General features: G+C 37.6%; 1 protein-coding gene across 1 annotated transcript in view; it reads right to left on the bottom strand.

The window, feature by feature from the left end:
• Positions 1-14,912, bottom strand: part of SFMBT1 (Scm like with four mbt domains 1) — a 129,049-nt gene that overhangs the window by 35,013 nt on the left and 79,124 nt on the right. Inside the window, 2 exon segments of the mRNA XM_082638774.1 lie at positions 2,906-3,146; positions 14,229-14,323. Of these exon segments, the coding sequence (XP_082494900.1) occupies positions 2,906-3,146; positions 14,229-14,323 (336 nt within the window).

The raw sequence follows: 14,912 nt of genomic DNA, 5'->3' as shown, positions 1-14,912 counted from the left end.
GAAGTTACAAATTAAATCACATATATGTTTCAGGCCATTGCAGCTGCTGTCCTATTGATGCTCAAAGTGTCTCATCTTTAAGAAGAGGGGGTCTCTTCAGGTTGGCTCCTGAGTCCTTTGACATAACCGTAGTAAATAGTTATTGATCTCTTTTTCACTTTTGGTATAAAAAGATGTTCTGTGCTCCTCTTGTACATTTCCTGCCCCCGTCCAGCTTTATCCCACAATACACAAATAATAATTTCAAAATAACATCAACTCTACCGCCAACAATATGATTACTAAAAACAGCTTGAGCTGTTGTTGCTACTTCGGCAATTTTTTTGGTTCCTTTTGGCATAGCCTTACTAGGGACATACATTTAAATTACTGTATTTGAAAGTCACTGAGATAGTTGTTCTCTGGGTAGTTACTTCACAAGCTCCATACACAGGTTTCTTTATTTGCTTCTGCATTTGTTTTTTTACAAATTGTTGTTTTTTTTTTTTTTTTTTGCGGTACGCGGGCCTCTCACTGTTGTGGCCTCTCCCGTTGCGGAGCACAGGCTCCGGACGCGCAGGCTCAGCGGCCATGGCTCACGGGCCCAGCCACTCCGCAGCATGTGGGATCTTCCCGGACCGGGGCACAAACCCGTGTACCCTGCATCGGCAGGCGGACTCCCAACCACTGCGCCACCAGGGAAGCCCGCTCTGGAAGGATTTTATTCTACCCTTTTTCCCTCTTTTTTTTATTATCCTAACTTGACCTTGTATGAGACTCAACTGAAATCATTTTCTGTTGTTCATGTTTAAATGAGGTGAATTTTCCTATACTCTTAAGATGCGATAGTGGGCCAGGTAGCTTCATGTCTCTAGAGCTTCCTCTTACATTGTTTTTTCACAGAATGTTAATGGCAAGCTAGAAGCCCATCGATAACCCAGGACTCTAACTTCATTTCTAAATACCATCCTTCAAAAAACAAAATGAAACAAAACAAAAAAACCTAGGGCTCCCTGGAGAAATGGCTGATTTCAGGGCTGAGGCAAGGAAAAGTTTCCTGAACAAGAAACTACTCAAAGAATAATGGGACATAGCAAAGGACACATTTGCCAGCTTGAAGGGGTGTCCACTGGCCAAATTTAGGACAGTCTGAGCATCAAAATAAATAATGATAGTAAGGATTACAATCCATTGAATAAAATAATACTCATGAGTCTATACTGACATAGATACATAAATACACACATGCATACATAAATACCTGTGTGTAAATGGTAGAAAAGAGAAAGCTCTTTCTATAGTAGAAAGCCAATTATGAAATAAAGAAGGAATTAGAAAATACCATTTGGTAATCATTAGAGTAATAACTGTTTCAGATAAAAATTATCAATGGATGCCAAAAATAGTGGGTGAAGTTTGAAGAGTAATGAGATAGTTACATAATCTCAAGCTATCTTCCCACAAGATACTTACTAATTAAAAACAGTAAAAGCAATTTTACAGTGGAAAAACTTGGCATATACCAATTTAATCAAGTGATGAAAGTTAATATCACAAGTTAGTTACAGGACAAACCAACAGCATGTGTCTCCTGATATGATGCACCAGAAGGACACAGCATCACTTCTGCATTTTTCCTACCGAAAGTGCACAATCTGAATCTAAGTAAACATCAGACAAACCCAAATTGTGAGACATTCTAAAAAATAGCCAGCCTGTACTCTTCAAAAACGTCAATGCCAAGAAGGACAAAGAAAGGTTAAGGAAACTAAAAAGATATGACAGCTAAATGCACTGAATCCTGGACGAGGAAAAGACATGAGGAATAATGAACAGTACTCAACATAATGAACGTTCCTGGGAAAATCGGCCTGTACCTTTCAAAGATGTCAAAGTCATGAAAGTCAAAGAAAGCCTGAGGAACTGTCCCAGATTAAAGGAATCTTAGGAGACATGACAAATGAATGTTAACACATGATCCAGGATTTTCTTTTACTGTAGAAACATTTTACTATAAAAACATTATTGATAAAAACTGAACAAGGTCTATACATTAAATAACAGTATTATATCAAAGTTAATTTCCTGATTTTATTTTATTGTGTTCATGAATGTCCTTGTTTTTAGAAGTAAAGAGTAAAAGGACATCACATGTACAACTGACTCTCATGGTTCATTAAAAAAACCTGTGTGTGTGTGTGTGTGTGTGTGTGAGTGAGAGAGAGAGAGAGAGAGAGAGAGAGAGAGAGAGGATAAAGTAAATGTGGTAAAATGCCAACATTTGGGGAAAGTTGGCAGTAAGTGCCCAAGAATTTTCTATAATATTTTTGCAAATCTGAAGTATTTCTGTAAATCTGAAATTATAAAAAAATAAGTTGAAAGTAAAGCATATAAGGTCTGGAATTTTCTTAAGGTCTGTCTTTCCTTTCTGCACACTTATATGACCCTTCTCTTTCTTTTGTCCTATTGTCTCTGTCCTACTTAATTTGGATTCTACTCCCAGTAGGGCTCTTTCCTGAAAGGGAGCTTCAGTTGGTTTATTCTAAGGGTCCACAGGTCCCAGATTGCTTGTAGGTGATAGGAGGGAGGACGATATAATCAGAAAGAGAATCAATCTGGCCCAACGTACTCAAAGACAACCAGACCTACAAGTCTCAAACTTAAGAGAGCCTCACAGACCTACAGGATTATAAGCCACAGATGCTTCCTATGAATGTCATAAAAGCCTGAAGCTTAATGAGCACAGAATATAATTTTTTTAAAGGGAAATGTAAATTATTCCTTATAAATACTGTTATTCAAAATGCTAACCCAAAGAAGTCAGGAAGACCTATGTGCTTGGGAAACTGAAAACCTAAGACTGTGGACAGCCCAAATTTTCCTACAGCAATACCACATCACGCCTTGATACGAAGTATCGCATTACCTTCCGGGGCTTCGAGGGTCTTCTTATTCTGCTCACACCACCCAATGGGGTAGAGGTCAGCCTTCCTGATGTCACACCAGAAGTCTGCTCTCCGGTCCTCCCCGTAGCCATCGTAGCGGAGGAGGAGCAACTGCTCACAGGTGGTAATGATGGTGGCAACCCAGTAGGTTTCAGGATCGGTTTTCACAACCACCTCCAGTTTCATCCCAGGAGCAAATCCATTCTGCAAACGTGTGTCCACCTGAACAGGGAAATGTTATTAACCACCAGAAAAACATCTCAAATGAATACTTCTTTGGCCAACATTCTTTAAGACTTACAATTCTGAAGCACTAAATGCAATAAAATCTTCTCAAGGGAAACCTGAGAAATTCCAATTCTAACTCACAGGAGTGATCCAAACAAAACAGGGACTAGCAATGCTGCTCTGTTCCACCTGACTCTGAAGGAGCTTTAAGAGAACTCAATATTCCACCAAAGCAGTCTATTATGATTATAGAATATGCTTTCTATTAAGTATACAAATCACTAAATGTTCACCATTTTAACAACCTTCAACACATTAAGTTTTCAAGAGTGATTTCTCGATCATTCAAAAGAAAATTTATGAAGCTAGAAAAGGTAAAGGACAAAAATAAGTTATATTGATAATAAATTAGTATAATATGTACCATACAAAAGGAGCCATATTTCCCAGTTTCCCTAAAACAGTCTGTGTTTACACCTGTTATTCCTGAATAATAATAATGCCTCTTATCTCTCTCAAAAGTGTCCTAATTTAGATGATAAATTATATGGTCACAAAGTTAGGGGTCTGCAATTCTGGAACTCCTGTATGTGTATACTAAAATTAAATAAATATACTATGGATAATGAGAGCCAGGTTTCTCACTGTGGGAGAAAGAAGTAAAAATAAGAAGAGGGGAATGGGACTTCCCTGGCAGTCCAGTGGTTAAGACTCCATGCTTCCACTGCAGGGGGCATGGGTTCAATCCCTGGTGAGGGAACTAAGATCCTGCATGCTGCACGGCACAGCCAAAAATAATAATAATAATAAAATAGAATAAAATTTTAAAAAGAAGAAGGTAAAACCAGAATGAATCTTGTGGTGTTGATCTGAAATCAGAGGTGTGGATGCCAAAATGACTATTACGACTACGATATCTGCATAATCTCAAAGGTTCTCTCCACAAAATTCTTCTTAGTCGCAAAGGGGAAAACAGTAACATTATGGTGAAGAAATCTGGCAGATGCCACCTTAACTAATGGATCAAGGTTAATATCACCAGTCCTAAAACATCAATATCATATACCCTTGATATCATACCAGAAAAGCACATCATCATTTCTATGACATTCTTGCCAAATGCATAAACTCAAGCTCATCATGAGAAAACCCAAACGCAAATTGAGAAACATTCTACAAAATAACTTGTATATGATATGCACTTCAAAAGTATCCAGGCCATGAAAGACAGAGAGAGAATGAGGAACTGTCCCACACTAGAGGAGACGATGAAGACATGACAACTAAGTGCAATGTGGCCATCATAACCACTGGAAAGTGAGGGGGATCCTGGAAAGGAGAGGCCAGAGAGGGAAAGTCCACATTCCGTGTAAAATTCCTCCCCATTCTAATCACTAACCTGCTGCACTCCTGAAAAGTAATCACTATCCTTAATTATAACACTACAGTTTAACACTGCCTGTGTTTCAGCACTATGTTAGCAAAATTATGCAGTATGAATGTTTTTGTGTGGGGCTTCTCTTGCCCAACATTGCTTATGAGATTCATTTGTGCTGTTGCATGTAACAGTACTTTATGTCTTCTCACTCCTGTATAGTATTCCATTATACAAATATGCCATAATTTATCCATTCTAATGCTCCTCATAGTAGGCACTCTGGGTAGGTCACAGTTTTGGAAGACTACTGATAATATTCTCATAATTATATGAATAGTTTTATATGTCATTTGATGCATACCTACACGGATTCCTATAATAAAAAAACAAATATTTTCCAAAGTGGCTGTACCAATGTACTCTGCCAGTAGTATACAAGAAATCCTTCTGCCTTAACATTCTAACCAACATTACTGTATTTTCTACCTTTTTCATTTTAACCATTTTGAAACATGTATTATCTCACTGTAATTTTAATTTGCATTTTCTGATTATTAATAGAGTTGAGAATCTTTTTATTTATTAGCCATTTAGATTTCTTCTTCTGGGGAATGCCTAAATTTCTTGCCAATTTTTAATTGAGTCAATATTCTGGATATCAGTCTGGCAATTACTTGTATTACAAATATCATTTTCTTGATGGTGTTGTTTGATAAACAGAAGTTATTAATTTTAATATACTCTGATTCATCAATATTTTTCCTTTCAAAAGTTAATGGTTTTTCTATATTTTTAAACAAACTTTTCCCTATCCATAGAGGTCATAAGACATACTACTATATTATTTTCTAGAAGCCTTTTATATTGAGAACTAATATCCACCTTGAGTTAATCTCTGTGTGTGGTATTAGGTAGGGGTCAGGTTTTACTTGTTTGAATCAGTTTGTCAATTTCTACTTAAATTTTTTTTTACTGTTTGACTTGGGTTGCAGTCAATCTACAGATCTGGGGAGAACTGACATCTTTACAATACTGAGTCTTCCAATAGATGAACAGGTATATTCCTTCATTTTAACTTATATAAGTAAAGATTTGAAGTTTCTTTGTAAATATTTCTTACATTTTATTCCTAGCTATTTGATGTTTTTTATGTTATTGTAAATCACATCTTTCAGTTTCCATTTCTGTTTGCAGTATATAGAAATAAAAGGCTTTTTATACCAACCTTGTATCTAAAAATCTTGCTAAAATTACTCATTAATTCTAATAATATAGCTGTAAATTATTTTATTCATCTGCAAATGATGACCTTTTCCCTTCCTTCCTAATTCTTATACATTTTGTTTTTCTTACCTTATTATATTGGCTAGATCCTCCAATACAATATCAAACAGAAATCATGTTAACCAGCATGATTTTTGTCTTGTTCCATATTAAAAAGATGTATCATATTACCATTAATAAAGTTTGCTGTAGATTTTTTTATAGATACACTTCATCAAATTAAGGAAATTCCCATCTGTAGTTTGCTAAGAGTTTTATCGTAAGTGGATGTGGAATTTTATCAATAATTTTCTTTATATATTGAGATGATAATGTGATTTTTCTCCTTTATTCTACTACTATGGTGAATTATGCTCATTGATTTTCAAATGTTAAGCCACTTAAGCCATCTTGTATTCCTGGAAAAATCGACTTGTTATTAATGTACTATCCTTTTTAAATATAGCTACATTTAGTTTGGTATTATTTTGTATGCTATTTATGCATTAGTCGTCATGAGTGATGTGTCTCTGTAATTTTCCTTTCCTGAAATATTATTAGATTTGGTATCAAGGTTGTGCTGATCTCTAAACAAACTGGTACCCTACAATCAATATGGGATAGAATGATCAGACAGAAAGGAAACAGAAGACTTGAACAAGATTATAAACCAACTAGACCTAACAGACATATAGAGAACACTCCACTCAACAACAAGAGAATACACATTCCTCTCAAATGTACATGGAACATTCTCCAGGATAGACCATAATTTTAGGCCAAAAACCAAAAATCATACAAAGTATCTTTTCTAATCACAATGAAATAAAACTGGAACTCAATAACAGAAGGAAAACTAGAAAATTAACAAATACTTGGATATGAAACACACTCTTAAATAGCCAATAGATCAAGGAAGAAATTACAAGGGAAATTAGAAAATACTTTGAGACAGATTATAACAAAAATACATCAAAATTTATGAGAGGCAGCAAAAGCAGCATTAAGCGGGAAATTTGTAGCTGTATATGACTACACTAAAAAAGGAAGATCTCAAATCAACACCCTAACTTTACTTCTTAAGAAACTAGAAAAAGAAGAGCAAATTAAACCCAAAGCTAGCATAAGGAAGGAAATAATAAAGGTTAGAGTAGTGATAAATAAAATAGAGAACAGAAAAACAATACAGGACTTCTGGTTTTCAATTTGACATGTAAGGATTTTTGGATGTTGGAACTCCTGTCCTAGGAAGAAAAAAAACCTCAACAAACTAAAAATCAACAACTCTTCTTAGATCCAGCAGAGAATTGAGGTCATAGGGCAAAACTGCTGTGCTCAAAATTGGAGACAGACAGACAGATACAGAGAATTACAACATACTAGACAGAGCAGAAACCTCTGCAGGACTAGAACCAGGGTAGGAAACCTCAAACTGTAATTAATGTATTGCTAGAGGCTCAGCATGGACAAGATTGAGAGGTAAAAACTCCATGGGGGCCCAGTCTCAGGGCGGCCCACAGACTTCTCTGAGTTTACCCCCCGAGGAGTCCTACCAGGTTTTCACAATAAAGATCAGAGAAAAATCTCCTAGTACTTCTGGCAGAGGGAAGAATAAAGTAGCATTGTGAAATACATACAAAGCATCCTGCTCTTCTTAACAAGACTAACCTTCAAGAAAAATTATTTTACTAGGTCCTAACCAACTAGAGTTTTACCAGAACTTTTACCAGAGTTTTCCTGATCTAAGGTAAGGGAAATACCCAACTCCAGCCCCCTCTAGCCTCCAAAATAGGGGAAAGGATATGCACAACTCAGGTTCACTAAAACACTGAGACCAAATCACAGGGCTAGAGAATGCTTTTGCTCTCCTCACACCACCACATCAAGAGGGCTCCTGTAAAACAGAGGAGACAAAATAAATGACACCAAAGTAAATTTTAGCCTCTGATACCTATAGCTACAAGAAATGGTAAAATCAACCTAACTTCTATCCAGGTAAACATAAAACACTAAAGACCTATTTATTTCTCTTCCTTTTACTCAGTATATTATGTCCAGCTTTCAACAAAAACCTACAGAGCTACTAAAAGATAAAAAACACAGTTTGAAGAAACAGAGCAGACATTAGAACCAGGCTCAAATATGGCAGAGATGTAACATAGCAGGAATTTAAAACAACTGATTAATATGATAAGGGCTCTAAATGAAAAGAGTGGACAGATGGATGATGCAAGAAGAGAGAAACTCTGAGGAAAAATCAAAATGAAATGGTAGACACCAAAAACACTCTAACAAAAATGAAGAATACCTTGATGGGCTCAACCACAAGACTGGGGTCAGCCAGGGAAAGAATCTGTGAGCTAGAAAAAATGTCAATAAAACTTTCAAAACTGAAAAGCAAAGAGAAAAAAGAATGAGAAAGTTAGAAGAATACCAAAGAACTGTGGGACAATTATAAAAAGTGTGACATACGTGTACTATAAATATTGGAAGGAAAAGAGAAAGAATAGAAGAAATATTTGAAGCAATAATGACTGAGAATTTCCCAAAATTAATGATACCAAACCACAGATCCAAGAAGTCCAGAGAATACCAAGCAGTATAAATAACACACAAAAAATCTATACCTAGGCATAAGATACTCAAACTGCAGAAAAACAAAGACAAAGAAAAAACTCTTGAAAGACGACAGAGGAGAAAAAAATACCTTACCTATAGAGAAGCAAGGATAAAAATTACATCAGACTCCTCTTCAGAAAACAGTCAAGTAAGAAAATAGTGGAGTGAAATATTTAAATTAAAGAAAAAAGACACCAACTTAGAATTCTGCACTCAGCAAAATAAAAGACTTTTCTCAAACAAAAATTGAGGAACTTTGTCGCCAGTATTATTTCTTGCAAGAAATATTAAAATAAATTCTTCAGGGAATTCCCTGGCAGTCCAGTGGTTAGGACTCCATGCTTTCACTGCCGAGGGCCCAGGTTCAATCCCTGGTCAGGGAACTAAGATCCCGCAAGCCACATGGAGTGGCTGGGAAACTTCATTCATTCATTCACTCATTCCTAAGAAGGAAAATGATATATGTCAGAAACTAGATCTACATAAAGGAAGAGCAACAGAATAAATGAATAAATATATAATAAACATATAAAAGAATCAATGAAGATAAATCTAATTTTTCTTATTCTTAATATATCTAACATATAACTGTTCAAACTAATAACAGCAACAAATTATTTGGTGATTATAGCTTATGTGTAAGTGAAACGAATGATAACAATGTTATAAGGCCTGGGAGGGAGAAATTGGGAATACTCTGATATTAGCTACTGGCACTATCCATGAAATGGTACAGTGTTACTTGAAAGAGAACTTGGGTTAGTTGTAAATGTATATTGCAAAAACAAGGGCAACCACTAAAAAAGTTTTTAAAAGTATAATGATGTGCTAAGTGAAATAAGCCAACATAAAAGTACAAATATTGTATGATTTCACTTATGTGCAATAGGCAAATTCACAGAGACAGAAAGTATAATAGAGGTTACTAGGGGCTGGGGGAGGAGAGTGGGAGGAGCCACCCAGGGGAGAAACCCTGAATACAGGGTTTCTGTCGGAGATGATAAAAAAGTTCTGGAAATGGAGAATGTTAGTGGTTGTACAACACTGAGGAAGAAGTTAATTTTTTTATTTTATTTTTTTTTGCAGTACACGGGCCTCTCACTGTCGTGGCCTCTCCCGTTGCGGAGCACAGGCTCCGGGCGCGCAGGCTCAGCAGCCATGGCTCACGGGCCCAGCCGCTCCGCAGCATGTGGGATCCTCCCAGACCGGGGCACGAACCCGTGTCCCCTGCATCGGCAGGCGGACTCCCAACCACTGCGCCACCAGGGAAGCCCCAGAAGTTAGTTTTTTAAAAACCTTTAACACTGAAGGGTTTTCAATATGCATCTTTTAATTAATTGCAGTCTGCTTACAAATAATACCATACTACTTCCTGTGCTGCACAAAGATCTTACAACCATATACTCCCAAATCCTCCCTCTCATCCTTCGTGCTACTATAGTTACATACGCTATAAACACACAATATACTGCTACCAATTTTTTTGTTTGTTTCAAACTGGTATCTTTCAGAGACACTAAAAATAAGGAAAACAATGAACTTTATATCTAGCTACATCTATGCCATTTCTGTCGTTCTTTCTTTCTTTGTGTGGATCTAAGTTTCCGTCTTATTTCAAATTCCTTCTGCCTTAAGAACTTCCTAATACTTATTTATTTATTCATTTTTGATTTTTGTTTTTGCGGTACGCAGGCCTCTCACTGTTGTGGCCTCTCCCGTTGCGGAGCACAGGTTCCGGACGTGCAGGCTCAGCGGCCATGGCTCACGGGCCCAGCCGCTCTGCGGCATGTGGGATCTTCCTGGAACGGGGCACGAACCCATGTCCCCTGCATCAGCAGGCGGACTCTCAAACACTGCGCCACCAGGAGAGCCCCCAATACTTTTTTGTAGATAATGAAACCTCTTAATTTTTGTTTTCCTGAAAAGGTCTATATTTCTCCTCCACTTCTGGAAAAAATTTCTGCTGAGGACAGAATTCTGGGTTGATAGGTTCATTTTTTTCAACACTTTAAAGATCTTACTCCACTGTATTCTGGTTTGGATAGTTTCCCAAAAAAATTTCACTATAATTCTTATATTTGTTCCTCTATATGTAATGTGTCTTTTTTTCCTCTGGCTGCCTTCAAGATTTTCTCTTTCCCTTTGGATTTCAGCAGTCTGAATATGATGTGTCTGGATGCATTTTATTGTTATTAATTACCCTGTTTTGCATTGCTTGAGCTTCTTTGATCTGTGGTGTAGTATCTTTGTTTTCCTTTGGAAAATTGTCTGCCATTATCCCTTCAAACATCTCTTCCTCACCTCTGCTCTTTTCTCCTTCTGAGATTCCAATTATGCACAAATTACACTTTTTAAAAAATATATTGTCCACAGCAGTTGGGTGTTCTAGTCTGTTTTTTCCCCACGTTTTCTGTTTATATTTCAGTCTGGGCGATTTCTACTGACTTACCTTCAAGTATACTGATTTCTTCCTCATCTGTGTCAAGTCAACTGATGAGCCTGTCAAAGGCACTCATCTGTTACCATGTTTTTCATTTCTATTAGACTCTTTCTAATAGTTTCTATCTCTGCTGAAATTCCTCTTCTGTTCATGCATGTTGTCCACCTATTCTGCTAGAGCCTCTAACATATTAATCATAGTTATTTAAAATTCTCTGACAGTTTAAACATCTGGGTCATACAAGTCTGGTTCTATTGAATGCTTTGACTCTTGACAGTTTTCTGTTTTTCTCTTCCTTCTTGTGTGTCTCTCATGATTTTTGGTTGAAAGCTAGACATCCTGGGTAGAACAGTCAAGACCGAGACACACAGTATTTACTCCCGGACATGAGCATGTTTCTTCTTAGGACTTAAGTTCAAGAGAGAAGGTTAAGTCACTCTAGTTAGGCGTAGAGCTGGGTTTGGGTTTTATTGTTGCTAAGTTATTCACAGTGTACCCCAGGCTTCAGATTCCACTAGCACTGTCTGGTATTTATGCTGTAGGCTCATTTGCTATACGGTTTCTTCCCTCAACATTAGCTGCTCCACCCTCACATTTAGATCTTCTCTTTGTGACTACAACTCTTTTGTAACTACACTTCTCTTTGTGACTGTCTCTCTCCACACTCTTGCCTCTCCCCCACAAACAGACCTCTACTACCCACAATTTTCTATCTTGATAGTGGGGGACAAGCATTCTCTGAGATTCAGCCTCAGTCTTGTGAGATTCTGTGTCCCTTGGTCTTGGGGGTGGAAACTTTTCAGTGATCCTAACCTTCCCCCAACTGTAGGGGACTTCTGATGCTCCAGCATGTATTCCTACCCCTCTCCTACCTACATCCCTTCCCCAATCAGTTTGATGCTTTTGTTCTAAAAGACCCAGGTAAAGCTTAGTGCCTTTCCCATAGTGGGGGCTGTTCTCTCCACCAGACGTGCACCATGAGGAAGGCTTTTTCACTATCTTACACTCTTCCTCTTTGCAAATGTGGTTTATCTCTAATTCCTTCTTCAGCCCTGTCTTCCCTCCTTCCTTCATGCCAAACTTGGTCATGTAAAACTCTTGCCAGTGGCTTGGACATATATTACCATTGCTCTAGAGTTCTGAGTTCTACCAGTTTTGCCCATGATCTGCTAGTCATAGCCATCCCTTCTCAACATCTTCCTATATCCATGCTTGATTTTTACTATATTTGGCAGCCCTTCACCATATACTGATTCAGGTTTATGGTTAGGCCAAGTCCTAAACCAGAGCAAAGCCCTAACTCTCTTCAATTTTATTAAGGCTCAGAGAGGAAGCTGCAGAAGAAAAGTGTGAAGCTAGCAGAGGCTGGTTCATGAGGTTGAAGGGAAAAGGACATTTCTATAACATAAAAGTGCAAGGTGGAGCAGCGAGTGCTGATGTAGAAGCTGCAGCAAGTTATCCAGAAGATCTAGCTAAGATAATGGATGGCGGTAGCTACACTAAACAACAGATTTTCAGTGTAGATGAAACAGCCTTATCTTGGAAGAAGATGGAAGAAAATGCCATCTAGGACTTCCATAGCCAGAGAAGTCAAAGCCTGGCTTCAAAGCTTCAAAGGACAAGCTGACTCTCTTGTTAGGGGCTAATGCAGCTGGTGAGCTGAAGCAAGTGCTCATTTACCATGAAAAAATCCTAGGGCCTTTAAGAATTATACTAAATCTAACCTGCCTGTGCTCTATAAATGGGAAAACAAAGCCTGGATGACCGCATATCTGTTTACAACATGGTTTACTGCATATTTTAAGCCCACTGTTGAGACCTACTGCTCAGAAAAAGATTCCTTTCAAAATAGTACTGCTCACTGACAGTGCATCTGGTTACCCAAGAGTTTTGATGGAAATGTACAAGATTAATAACGTTTTTATGCCTGCAAACACAACATCCATTCTGCAGCTTATGGATCAAGAAGTCATTTCAACTTTCATGTCTGACTACTTAAAAAATACATTTCATGAAGCCGTAGCTGCTATAGTGATTCCTCTGATGAATCTAACAATTGAAAGTCTCCTAGAAGGGATTCACCATTCTAGATGCCTTTAATTACATTTTTGATCCATGGGAAGAGGTCAAAATGAACATTAACAGGTGTTTGGAAGAAGCTGATTCCAACCTTCATGGATGACTTTGAGGGGTTCAGGACTTCAGTGGAGAAAGTAACTGCCAATGGGGTGGAACAGCAAGAAAACTAGAAGTGATGCCTGAAAATGTGACTGAATTGGTGCAATCTCGTGATAAAACCTGAACAAATGAGGAGTTTCTTCTTCTTCTTCCTCTTTTTTTTTTTTTTTTTAAATCTTTTGGCCACGTCTTGTAGCATGTGGGATCTTAGTTCCCCGACCAGGGATCGAACCCATTCCCCCTGCATTAGCACTGTGGAGTCCTAACCACTGGACCACCAGGGAAGTCCCAGGAGTTTCTTCTCATGGATGAGCTTTCTTGAGATGGAATCTACTCCTGGTGAAGATGCTGTGAAGACTGTTGAAATGACAACAAAGGATTTAGAATATTACACAAACTTAGTTGATAAAGCAGTGGCAGGGCTTGAGAATTGACTCCAATTTTGAAAGAACATTTACTATGGGTAAAATGCTATCAAATAGTATTGCACCTACAGAGGAATCATTCGTAAAAGGAAGAGTCAATCCATGGGGCAAACTTCACTGTTGTCTTCTTTCAAGAAACTGCCACGGCCACCCCAACCCTTCAGCCACCACCACCCTGACCAGTCAGCAGCATCAACATCAAGGTAACACCCTCCACCAGCACAAAGACTACTCGTTAAAGGCTCAGATGATGACTAGCACTTTTAAGCAATAATGTATTTTTAAATTAAGGTATGTACTTTTTTTTAGACATAATGCTATTGCACACTTAACAGACTATAGTATAGTTTAAACATACTTTTATATGTACTGGGAAACCAAAAATTTGTGTGACTTGCACTTTATTGCAATACTTGCCTTACTGTGGTGGTCTGGAACTGAACCTGCAACAGCTCCAGTCTGCCTGTACCAGACTATAAATCATTTTCTTCAACTGAAGAGGTTTTGGGGGTTTTTTTTGACAAAAATAAAGGAATATTCATGACTGGTCAAAAAAAGACAAGTTGGCATCGAGTGGCAAAAAATACACAAAACCAAAGGGGTTTTAGAATATGCCAAGTTTTCTTAATAAAAGTGGCAACAGGAGGGAAAAAGAAAAAGCACTCAAGTTCTCTCAAGTATTCTACCTTAAAATAACTCTAAACTCTCTAATGATGGTGCAGTGAGTCAAAGAAAAGAAATATAGTAAGTCAAGCAATATAGTCACTGCTCACATGTTTAAAAGACCCGTAGGGAACTGCTGTGGACCCTGTCTCTTCCAGATAGTCTTCCCAGCTTAATTCCACTTCTTCCACTCCAGATCCAGCATCTGGAATTAAAAACAAAACAACACAAAAACAGGTAAGACTCAATTTTAAAAAAACTTAAGGTATAAAAACATAAACTTAGTAAACCTAACTTACAATTTACTTCACAAGTTAACTGACTTTTCACACAAAATAACTAAGTATTCTTTTTAAATAGCAGGTTCCCTTAGTGCACTGATTGTCAATGAATCTCAACACCATAGAGTGTGACATGCTGTCTCCTGCTGGGATCTATCTGGGATTCACCTAAATCGATCACATAAAGCTGGTGAGAGTGTAACTACTATAATCCCTTTGGACTGTAATTTAGTATCTAATGCCAAATATCTGAGATCCTTAATAGGCATTTCAAACTTAAATTTTCAATCTGTTCTTCCTTAGTACTCTCCAACTGAGTAAAAGTTACCAATGGTTGATAGTTTGACTCAATCCCAAAACTGTGGAGTTATCCTTACTTTCTTCCCTTTCCTTCACATCTCACATCCAATCCATCAGAAAATTCTGAGTACTACCTTTAAAAATATCCCAAATCTAGTCACCTTCCACCATTTCTACTGCTATCTCTCTAAGTGCAAGGTCTAACTACCATAT

The sequence above is a fragment of the Mesoplodon mirus genome, assembly GCF_964341445.2.
Source record: "Mesoplodon mirus genome assembly, chromosome: 12".
NCBI classification, from domain to species: domain Eukaryota; kingdom Metazoa; phylum Chordata; class Mammalia; order Artiodactyla; family Ziphiidae; genus Mesoplodon; species Mesoplodon mirus.
Note: the sequence above shows the minus strand (reverse complement) of the source record. Positions and strands in the feature narration are given on the sequence as shown.